The 12200-nt window shown below is 39.8% G+C and overlaps 1 protein-coding gene across 4 annotated transcripts in view; it reads right to left on the bottom strand.

Annotated features, from left to right (window-relative positions):
- Positions 1–1157: 1157 nt before the first annotated feature.
- The window catches only part of PAICS (phosphoribosylaminoimidazole carboxylase and phosphoribosylaminoimidazolesuccinocarboxamide synthase), a 50389-nt gene continuing 39346 nt past the window's right edge, over positions 1158–12200 (bottom strand). For 2 of the 4 annotated variants that reach the window (XM_064367366.1, XM_064367377.1), the window contains exons 12-15: positions 12088–12171; positions 11051–11231; positions 9043–9201; positions 1158–3509 (exon numbers count right to left, since the gene is read on the bottom strand). In XM_064367366.1, coding sequence (XP_064223436.1) covers positions 3343–3509; positions 9043–9201; positions 11051–11231; positions 12088–12171 — 591 coding nt within the window. In that variant the 3' untranslated portion in view covers positions 1158–3342. Of the gene's footprint in view, positions 3510–3781; positions 3838–4078; positions 8138–9042; positions 9202–11050; positions 11232–12087; positions 12172–12200 lie in introns of those variants that run through there. The other 2 variants (XM_012441051.3, XM_012441052.3) reach the window with 2 other exon arrangements.

Raw genomic sequence — 12200 nt, 5'->3', positions numbered from 1 at the left:
TTTCAAACTTCATGAAACTGAGGCACAAAAAAATTAGACATGTTGAAGATCACACATCATCTCTCACCTGGGCTATAATAGCCTCTTAACCAATCTCTGCTTCTCCTCTTGTCCACACAACAGCCAGAGAACCTTTAAATATGTTAAGTATGTCAGGCCTCTGCTCAAACTGTGGTTTTTCCTGTCACACTTGAGTGTGGCCTATAGGCCCTAAGTGATCTATCCTTTGCTTATATTGTCTTCCACTCTCTTGTTCACAGAGTTCCAGCAATTCTCATGTTTGGAGGTCCTCAAGGTGAAACTCAGCTTTCCCATTCCCTTGGTATAGAAAGTTATTTCCCCATCTCTGCACATACTGCTTTTTTGTATCATTGCTCTGCTTTCCTCAAAAGCTTTCCCCTCTTATCCCCATCACTGTCCTCATTTTGATTCTTCATATGCATTTATCCTTTCCTGATTTTATACTATTTACCTTTTGATGGTTTGTTTTCCCCACTAAAACTTAAGTTCCATGTGGACAAGGGCTTTGTTCAGTCCTACTTTCCTAGGCCCTACCAGTAATGGGTGAATGGATCCTTAAGGAAGCTTTACCTAGGAGCTTATCTTTGTCTTTTTCTTGGTTTCACTGGTAAGGCTTAACGGCAATTCTAAGCATGTCTTTATGATAAAAAGTTAAAAACTGTATTATTTGGATAATTTTTTTTTTATTTACGTTTACCTACAAGCTCGTAGAAGTATACTCAAAAGGTGGCAAATCAGGTAAGCTTAAGTTACTTTTACAAAACAGTAGAAATACCTTCAAGTATTTACTATAGCACTGATGAACTTACTGCTGAGGACATGCGCACTCTAAGAAACTAATGATGAAATTCATAATTGGGTATGGTGACACATGCACCCAGCTACTTGAGAAGCTGCAGGGAACTACGATCATGCCACTGCATTCCAGCCTGGGAGATAGTGCGAACTTGGCTCTTATTTAAAAAAAAAAAAAAAGGGAAAAATAAATTGATAACTTATAATAGTCCTATCTACCAATCTAAATGAATGCTTAAAAATTTTCATATACTGCATAGAAGTAGGTGGAATCTTAATGCTAGGTAAGGGTAAACAAGCTAAAATAGCAGCCGGTGATTTCAGAGACCATGAAACCAAAGTTAATCTTTTAAGTCCTTTTAATTGTTTTTATAAACTAGCATAAGATATAAACCTAAGTAGCACACATGAGTTTTATAATTTACCCATCTCTGGCAGATAGCTAAGCATAGCACATCAGGGCATAACACAGTGTGAGGGAAATAAAGTATACAATGACATCTTCTATTCTGGACCTAATAATTCAACAGAGAAAGAACTACTTGTGGTCATTGTGGTTACAAAAGGTTTCATGGAGACAGTGAAGATAAAGCTCTACTAACTAACAAATAGGTCTTTTTTGTGTTTTTTTGTTTGTTTCTTACAAATAGGTCTTAATGATAAAAATATGGGCCTTCAAAGAACTAAAGGTACCAATGTGTGGCAGTCCAAAAATTATGAGGAAAATGAGTTCCCTTCATGGGTCACATCAGCAATTTGTTTTTTTTCCTTTTGAGACAGAGTCTCACTCTGTTGCCCCGGTTGGAATGCAGTGGCATGATCTCGGCTCACTGCAACTCCCACCTCCTGAGTTCAAGGTGCTGCAATTCTCATGCCTCAGCCTCTGGAATAGCTGGGATTACAGGTACCCACCACCATGGCTGGCTAATTTTTGTATTTTTAATAGACAGGGTTTCACCATGTTGGCCAGGCTGGTCTGAAACTCCTGACCTCAAGTGGTCTGCTTGTTTCAGCCTCCCAAAGTGCTGTGATTATAGGCGTGAGCCACTGTGCCCAGCTACGTCATCAATTCTTAATCTATAAACCATGAATAGGCTTCAGGAGAACCCAGGAATCAATGAAATCTGTTGGTTTTATTTGTGCTGTTTTCTACAGAGGGTCAACAGCATACATATTTTCAAAGAAGTCTGTGGTGCAAGAGTTTGTAAAGAGTTTATTATGTTAGAAGTCCTTGGGGAATCAATTTAGAAAACGGTGGATTGAGAATGAGGACAGTCTAGATCAAAATAATTGTTTAATCTGACCCTCACTTGAGGCTTTTTGTACAGAGGAAGAGAAGATGGTAAATTTAAGGGTTAATCAGAAATTAACACCAACATGACTTGGTGATGAATGAAATGTGAAACATGAGAAAAACATCAATGATGAAATCAAGGTTCTGACTTGCAACAGTGAGTATATCGAGAGTTACAGGCTTGGAAGAGGAATAAAATTGGAAGCATTCTGGTTTTTATTAGAGTGCCCATGGGACGTACAGGGAGAAGTGGAGAGTTGAAAATACAAGTCTAGCCAGGCACAGTGGCTCATGCTTGTAACCCTAGCACTCTGGGAGGCTGAGGTAGAATTACTTGAGTCCAGGAGTTTGAGACCAACCTGGGTGACACAGTGAGACCCTGTCTCTACAAAAAATAAAATTAGCTGGGCATGGTGCTGCAAGATTATAGTTAGTCCCTGTTACTCGAGAGACTGAGGTGGGATAACTGCTTGAGCCCAGGAGGCAAGGCAGCAGTGAGCTGAGATCATGCCACTACAGCCTAGGCAACAGTGAGACTCTGTCTCAAAAAAAAGAGAAAATACAAGTCTAGAGACACATAGCTGGCTGGGTGTCTCATGCCTGTAATCCCAGTACTTTGGCAGGCTGAGGCGGGTGGATCACCTGAGGTCAGGAGTTCGAGACCAGCCTGACCAACATAGAGGAAACCCTGTCTCGACTAAAAATGCAAAATTAGCTGGGCATCATTGCGGGCTCCTGTAATCTCAGCTATTTGGAAGGCTGAGGCAGGAGAATCACTTGAACCTGGGAGACAGAGGCTGTGGTGAGCTGAGATTGCGCCATTGCACTCCTGCCTGAGCAACAAGAGTGAAACTCCAGTTCAAAAAAAAAAAACCAAAACAAAAAGAGACACATGGCTGGGCGTCAGTAATACTAGTTTTAGCTGAGGGAGTTAAGATGATTCATTCAGTACTAAGGAAGAAACTCAGTAGCAGAGACCATCAATACTTAAGGAAAAAGGGTGAAATAAGACAAATTAAATGAAGGCTGGCTGAAATATCTTGGTCTCTAGCCTAAGTAAGGATGGGTTAGGTGTTCATGTTTATTAATATGGATATAGAGAAGCATTTATTCACTAATACATTTTGTTTGTATTCTCTAATATAAAATCACCTTTCATCTTGCTTGATTTTCCTTCAGCTAAATTAGAAATTTGTAGTTTTCCCCCTAAAATATTCAATGACGTTCTTTTCTTATAAATTACATTCTCTGATTTTCTTGTCAGCTTGCTTCAAGGAAATCCATGTGTTCAAAATGCTTGCTCGCAGTTTGCCCCATACCAAATGGTTGTTTAATCCAAATATCTGAGCAGCAAACTGAGCTGATCCTTCTGGAGAAAGTATGGTTGAACAGCCAAGACCTATTGGTTCAGAAAGGAAAAGTCAGAAAATTGAGCTCAATTAATAATGAAAATACAACCTCACAAAACATTTTATACTTGGAGCAGTACTGCCACAGAAAATAAAAAGCTACTGCATTATTCTGACCAAAAGTAGGATCTGTAGAACTTTCTTTAATACCAGAGTGGTAAAGTGATTATAAGAGGAAAAGCAGTATTATCTCCTATGAAGAGATATTTTATATATATCATCTATCACCCTTCTTATAGAATTCACTTACAAAGAAACTTACCTTTTTGAAACTTCTGTTCACATATACTATCCCTTTCAATCCCTGGTGAAGAACAACTGAAGTAAAACAAGGGTCAAGGTAAATGGAGAGAAATACCTGTTCTCAGACAAACTTGAGCTATGCTGTTTTGATAATTTTCTGGCTAATCTTTCTGTCTGCACTTGAACTATTAACATTTTTAAGCAATAAAAAAAGTCAAATCCACAGAATAATTTTAAGAAATGTCAAGTTTTAAATAAATAGTAGTAAGATCCAAAACAGGAGAATAAGAAAATAACATCCTAGGGGCCACATGTCTGTTGAGGCAGTGTCTTGAGGTAGTACAATTATGTCTAGTGTTTGCTAGAATCAGGCACTAGGCAGCTTATAGTTCCAAGAGCTCCATTTGCCCAGTATTCTTGGAATTCATCAGGCTCTTTGACTTCCATTATCCCCAACAAGAACAGAGTAAAATACAAATCATGGCCAGGCGTGGTGGCTCATTCCTGTAATTCTAGCACTTTGGGAGGATGAAGCGGGTGGATCACAAGGGCAGGAGTTTTGAGACCAGTCTGACCAACACAATGAAACCCCGTCTTTACTGAAAATACAAAAATCAGCCTGGCATGATGGCGGGTGCCTGTAAAACCCAGTTACTTGGGAGGCTGAGGCAGAAGAATCGCTTGAACCAGCAAGGTGGAGGTTGTGGTGAGCTGATGTTGTGCCACTGCACTCTAGCCTAGGCAACAGAGCAAGACTCTGTCTCAAAAAAAGAAAAGAAAAAAAACCCCACAAGGCCAATTTCCTAATTTGTATTAGTATGTTATTTTATGCAGCTCTACCACTTACTATGTGGTACTGGTCAAGTTACCTCATGTTAATTTATTGTCCTCTTCTATAAGTGAATTGTAACTAGTAGCTACTGGATGTGACATTTCAATGAGTTGTTAATACAGGTTAAGTGTTTAGAGCATTGCTTGGTATACAATACATGTTCCAAGAATGTCAACCATTATTTTTGGCACATTGGGTAGTGTTTTTTACTCTAATATTTGAAATACCTATGCCTCTTGCCCAGGACTCCCTTTCTGGTAAAAGAATAGCTTAAATTGTTTAAAAAAAAAAAAAAAGGTTATCCAGTGAGCATGACATCAGAGAAAGAGAAATATGGGCAGTGTTCAGGATTTTACACAGGTTACTGTAAAACCACTCCTCGAAAGATTATTCCCAATTCTAGTGATCATTATGTACAAGTCCTCCAGATTATTTGTCTCTCCTGAAACAGCATACCATAAAAATTGCAAATGTTTTGCTCATCATGCTCTGTCATCCAGGTTGGAGTGCAGTGGTATGATCACGGCTCACTGTAGCCTCAACTTCCCAGGCTCCAGTGATCCTCCCACCTTTGCCTCCCTACTAGCTGGGACCACAGGTGTGTGCCACCATGCCCAGCTAATTTTTATATTTATGGTAGAGATAGGGTTTCATCATGTTGCCTAGGTTAGTCTCAAACTTGTAAGTTCAAGCAAGCCACCAATGTCTGCCTTCAAAAGTGTTGGGATTATAGGTATGAGCCACCACACCAGGCCTTTAATTTTTCTGAAGGTAAAACAGACTTCAGTCTAGGCTTCTTTGGACTAGGGGACACCAAGCACAGACAACTTTAGTTCTCTTTTTCTGGTCAACACTTAACACCTAGACACTAATGTAAGGGATTATTGGAAGAACAATCCCTACCACGTCACCCCATAGTGAAGCCCAATTTTGACATGCACCACCCACTTGAAGCTTCCAATTGTTTTTTTTTTATAGTGTTCCACTCTTAAAAGAGCAAACAGCCAAGGACTACCAGACAGCTGAAGAAAGTAACTATATACAACAGACTATAATCATCTTCTCCAGAGCACAAAAAAGAGCTCTTGGAAATTTAAAAAAACACAAAAAACAACAACCCAGAAAACAAAAACCAAAAGAAATATAAAAACATTGTGTCAAAAGAAGCCAGAGGCAGTGGTTCCTACCCAATCCCAACACTTTGGGAGGCTGAGATGGGAGGATTTCTTAACCCAGGAGTTCAGGACAAGCCTGGGCAACATGCGAAGTGCCCATCTCTACAAAAAGTAAAAAAATTAGCCAGGTATGATGGTGTGGACCTGTAGTTGTAGTTACTTGGGAGGCTGAGGCAGGAGGATCACATGAGCCTAGGAGTTCAAGGGTGCAATGAGATATGATCACGCCTCCACGCTCCCACCTGGGCAACAGAGCAAAACCCTGTCTCAAAAAAAAAAAAAAAAAAAAGAAAACCCACACACCTGTATCCAAAATGAAGGCTGGGCACAATGGCTCACACCTGTAATCCCAACACTTTGGGAGGCTAAGGCAGGCAGATCACCTGAGGTCAAGAGTTTGAGACCAGCCTGGCCAACATGGTGAAACCAAGTATCCAACTAAAGATACAAAAATTAGGTTCGTGTGGTGGTGCATACCTATAATCCCAGCTACTTAGGAGGTTGAAGCACAAGAATCATTTGAACCTAGGAGGCAGAGGCTGCAGTATGCTGAGATCACACCACTGCACTCCAGCCTGGGTGACAGACATGACTCCACCTCAAAAAGAAAAACTCATTAGAAGAGTTGGAATGTAAAATTGAGGAAATATTCCAGAAAGTATAGCAACAAGACAAACAAATAGAATAAACAAATAGAATAAAATAGGGAGGCCCAAATTTGAATAAATTCAAAAATGTTTGAAGAGAGAATACACAGGGGTAAGAAAATTAAATAATTCAAGAAAAATGGGGACTAAGAAATCAGAATTTCAGATTAAAAGAGCCCACCAAAGTCCATAATGAAAACAGACTCAGCACATCACGTCTGTGTAAAATTTAAGAACAATGAAAACAGACAAAAGATCCTGAAAGTTTCCAGAGAGAAACAAAATTCGTAAGAAACCTTGAATCAGACTGGTGGAAAAGCAATGGAGTCCTCAACAACTGGATGCTAGGAGATAACTGGAGTAATAATGCTCCCCATATTAGAAGGCAAAATGATTTTCGGCATAGGATTCTATTTCTAAACTATCAAGTGTAGGGCTTCAATATAAACAATTTGATACCTTGGTATCAAAATTTACCTTTTGTATTCTTTTTTTTTTTTTTTGAGATGGAGTTTCGCTCTTGTTACCCAGGCTGGAGTGCAATGGCACGATCTCGGCTCACCGCAACCTCCGCCTCCTGGGTTCAGGCAATTCTCCTGCCTCAGCCTCCTGAGTAGCTGGGATTACAGGCACGCGCCACCATGCCCAGCTAATTTTTTGTATTTTTAGTAGAGACGGGGTTTCACCATGTTGACCAGGATGGTCTCGATCTCTTGACCTCATGATCCACCTGCCGCGGCCTCCCAAAGTGCTGGGATTACAGGCGTGAGCCACTGCGCCCGGCTACCTTTTGTATTCTTTTGCCACTAAGTTCAAGAATGTACTCCAACAAAATAAATAAACCAAGTAAGGGGAAAACATGGGAGGTCCAAGCCTAGAGAAAGGCAAAATGAGTCTCCAAAATGATGGTAAAGGGGGATCCTAAGACAACAGCAGTCCATACTGGACCAGGTTGGAGGGCTCAAGGACTTAATATAATTGACAGGTATCAAGAGTTGATATATACATCTATGAGAAAAATTAGGGGTTTTAGTAATAAAGCAAATCTGCTCCTACTGAAACAATATTGACCCTCATAAATTGCAGAACATCAGTCATATTCCGGACTATGATGAACAAACCATAACACTGTTACGTGATCTAGTTCCATCAGCCAAAGGATTATTTTTTTATCCCCAATTTTTATGTTGTTATTTTTTATCCCCAATTTTCCTTTTTGAGATGGAGTCTTGCTCTGTCGCCCAGGCTGGAGTGCAGTGGTGCAATCCTGACTTAATGCAACCTCCGCCTCTCAGGTTCAAGTGATTCTCCTACCTCAGCCTCTGAGTAGCTGGGATTACAGGTGCTCCCCACCATGCCCAGATAATTTTTTGTATTTTTAGTAGAGATGGGGTTTCACCAAGTTGGCCAGGCTTGTCTTGAACTCCTGACCTCAAGAGATCTGCCCACTTCAGCCTCCCAAAGTGCTAGGATGACAGACATGAGCCATTGTGCCCAGCTTTATCCCCTATAATTAAGGATAAAATTTTATTCTCTCTACAGAAATAACATTATCACATATACTTAAAAAAACTCAATACCATGAATTCTTGGGGAAAAAAATATCCAAACTTGATTTTACTACAGATCTCACCATCAGTTTATTGAAAACATAGGGAATGGAACAGCATGTTTACCACCACCTAGAAATGTAATAAGCTAAATCCAAAATGTAGAAAATTCTGTAGAAAAAATGAAAGGGAAAAAGGGAGGATGAATTATTATACATTAAAAAAAAGTAAGAGACTATCAACTAAATGCAGTATAAGGACTGTGGTGGAGCTGAACAAACCAACTCTATAAACAGATGAGACATTTAGAAAACTTGGACACCAACTAAAAATTATATCTTTAAGAAATTACTACTACTCTTTCTTAGGTGTGAATACGGTATTGAAACTGTGTCCCTAAGAGTTAAAAGACAACAACTAACAGAAATTCTTCAGTTTGCAAGGATGATAGATTAAACAATATGGCCAACTAGAGACTACACAGAACCAGCTTACTGATGTCACAGGCCCAATTTCCACCACGTTTCATACTAACTCCCCCAAATTTACACATGTGATCCATAAGATAACATGAAGAGATAACTGTGCATGCCCAAGGACTTTCTAGACCTCCCCTTTCCTTCCACCAATCACCTACTAATCCCAGAATCCATCCCCTAAACTTTTTCTAATAAAATTACTGCCTTCAAGTCAGCATAGGGAGTCAGATTTGAGCTGGACTCATGTCTCCTTGTTGATCGACTTGAAAAAGGATGCCTTTCTTTCTCAAAAACCTGGTGGCTTAGATAGTATTGGTTTCTTGTGCATCAGATAGTGGGCCCCTTTTGTTCTGTAACAATTTATGATTATGATTTAAAAACTAGAGCCAGCATTGCTTAAAGGTAAATAAGTATAAATTACTATAATGTCTAAGATCTGCTTTAAAATAAGCCAGCAAGAGATGGCTGTAGACACAAGATGTTAATTGCTCAAGCTAGGTCATGGGTACATGAGCTTTTATTATACTAGTCTGTCTACTGTTGTGTATCTGTTAAATCTTTGTAATGAATAGTTTTTAAAAATTCAATGTATCTTACCACTGGGTAGTCGAAGAGAAGACCACACATCCTGAGCTCCCCAGTCTGGTGTGAGGGGAGGACAGTTGATAACTGGATATGCAGTGTTCCCAGACACCACTGGTCCCAAACCATTACTTCTGCCTGCCACTGCCACAAAAACAGTAGGAATGCCATCCCCTAGGGAAATAACAAGTTTATAATTATGCTAAACATTTAAAAGAGATTTAAAGACATGGGTTTTTTTGGTTTAAGGCCTTTATGTTTTAATTACTTGAGGTCCTTGAGTAGTCTTCTCTGAAAAAACATAAAAGACACTATTATTACACATATATTCAAAATATCAGGTTACTCTGCCACTTACTGTATAGGGTTGGTTGTTTTTGAGATCTACATTATAAAGGGGATAGCAGGGTGTTAGTGAGGGAACAGCTCATAGGCCTCTTCTACTATTGCTGCGTAGGCTGACCAAAGTGAAGAATGACACCAACTGAACAGGTATCTTTCCTGATTGGGTGGTCCTTCAACCAACAGGGTGCAGGGAGACCCAGTTAATATAGACTAGGGGATTAGGGCCTGTGTTGAAATAAGAGTTGAAGGAAAGTTTAAATAATATAGTACCCTAAACTTTCAAGGCCCTTTGAGATACACACAAACACACACACACACACACACACACACACACACACACACATTTTTAAGATGGAGTTTTGCTCTTGTTGCCCAGGCTGGAGTGCAATGGTGCAATCTTGGCTCACCGCAACCTCCACCTCCCAGGTTTAAGCGATTCTCCTGCCTCAGCCTCTTGAGTAGCTGGGATTACAGGTATGCGCCACCACACCTGGCTAATTTTAGTAGAGATAGGGTTTCTCCATGTTGGTCATGCTGGTCTCAAACTCCTGGCCTCAGGTGATCACCTGCCTCCGCATCCCAAAGTGCTGGGATTACAGGCCACCGCGCCCAGCCCCTTTGATATATTTTTAACATAATCTCTTAAGCAACTCATTCTTTGTTAAATTTATAAATTATCCTTCTGTTTCCTAAAGCAGAGATTTGTAACCTAGAATCCAAAATTTTATGTATTTGCAATTTTCTGAAAAGAGTTGTAGAATTCATTAGCTTATCAAAGGAGTCTGAGTTCCCCCAACCTCCCACTCCCCCATAATTAGTAACTACACTCCCATAGCGACAACCTTTAGACGGAATACTCAATCATCATTTTTTTCCAGCTGAGAAACATTTGGTTGTAAACCCAGGGCTCCATTATCAATGCTATCCCATTATTTTTTACATACTGAATTCTGAAACTGTTCCTTAATTTCCCATCTGACTGCCTCCCAGGAAAGGGTGGCAATTAAAGATGCCTGGGACAACCTGCTGTTTCAACCTTGGCCTCCTGTAACTGTGGGAGCCTATTTTGTATTGGAGTATATCAGAAGCAGTGCTCTAGGGGCTTCTTCCCAGGTAAGGATGCCAGAGGTTCTCATTATTCTAGTCTTTGTTTTCTTTTCATGCTTGCATTTTAAAATCTTTCTCCCTGCTTCTTTCTTTTCTAAGTGCCTAGAGTACCTTAAGCTCTTTGGAGGTGAGTATTAAGAAAGCCCAGGCTGAGCGTGGTGGCTCACACCTGTAATCCCAGCACTCTGGGAGGTTGAGGTGGGCGGATCATGGGGTCAGGAGTTCGAGACCAGCCTGGCCCAGGGTGAAACCCCATCTCTCCTAAAAATACAACAATTAGCCGGGCATGGTGGCACATGCCTGTAATCCCAGCTACTCGGGAGGCTAAGGCAGAAGAATTGCTTGAACCCAGGAGGTAGAGGTTGCAGTGAGCCAAGATCGTGTCACCGTACTCTAGCCTGGGTGACAAAACAAGACTCTTTCTGGCGGGGGTGGGGGGGGGAAGCCTAGTATATCATGTTTTCCTTTAGAAAGGTGACAAAGCTCTTTTTCAGCATTATTAGTCTAAAGTGTGTAATTACTTTTAGCAAAATCAGAAATACCTGAAATGTCCATATTACTTGTGGTTTACCTTCATACTCAGCTTTAATCCTCAGGGTTTCATCTGGTCCTTTATGTGCAGATGTTACTCGAAGTTCACATGGAATGCCAAAATTTCCACAGGCCTTCTTGATTTTTTCACAGTGACCAAGATCAGAAGTAGAGCCCATCAACACTACAACCCTGCACTGACTTTCTGATTTCAAAAGCAACTGGAGAAAAAATACATGGATATGAAAAGAACACAAAAACAAAAATGCATCAATGAGCTACAGTTTGTATTAAAATTATATCTGGGCACAATATTTTCTTTCTTAACAATCAAATTTAAGATAGAGACAGAACAAAAAAGACAGGATTTAGTTTTTAAAATAATCTCAATATATAAAGGAAAATGGTCATCATTAAGATCTAAGGAACTCAATTTTTATCAGACAAATTATGTTTACTTAAAAAGGATACTCAAAATCTTTCAATTAATATTCAGGAAATTATAATACAAAACATTTCATCCAAAGACCTTTAGTGCACTTTGTTTACTGAAAGCTTTAAGGTATGATCAGCCAAATCAGAAATCATGTTTTAAGTCTTTGTAAGTTAATTGCTTGGAACTAAAAATATATCTTCCTATGAGAATAGTGTTCTCAAATGTGATTATGACCCTTGCATAATCACAAACCCTATTTAACTCCCAGAATTATAGTAATACCATAAAAGTTAAAGTAACATTTAAAGTCACACAGAGTTCCATTTCCATCCATCCCATGCTAATGGAACTTTGCCTAGCAGTGGAGGTGAGTAGGAAATACAAGGTTTCTCCTATGGGGCAGGAAGGAGACAGATTCCAGGTTTCCCCAACAGGATCTGGGAGGTGTGTATTGGCCAGCTTAACAGCAGGGAGTTCCAGTATACTAGTAAGGATAGCCGTGCTGATACATTTCCTAAAAGTGTTCCTCACTTTCAAAGTCACTGAAAAGAAAAGCACTATACTATCTCACTTTTTTGCTTTTGAAGTAAGATTTTCTTAGAAGAAAAACACACAGTATAGTTTTATTATAGAAGGTTTACCTCTACTCTCTCGGCAACCCACTCAAAATTTTTCTTTACCATTTGGAGCCCTTCAGGAGTTACTTCTTTGAGGTCCCGATAAGACTGGAAAATAAGACAGAAAGTTTAGAAAA

The sequence above is a fragment of the Aotus nancymaae genome, unplaced genomic scaffold (assembly GCF_030222135.1).
Source record: "Aotus nancymaae isolate 86718 unplaced genomic scaffold, 86718_ANA_hifiasm-v0.15.2.pri h1tg000006l, whole genome shotgun sequence".
Lineage (NCBI taxonomy): Eukaryota > Metazoa > Chordata > Mammalia > Primates > Aotidae > Aotus > Aotus nancymaae.
The sequence above is the reverse complement of the archived record's forward strand: the minus strand, read 5'-3'. Positions and strand labels throughout refer to the sequence as shown.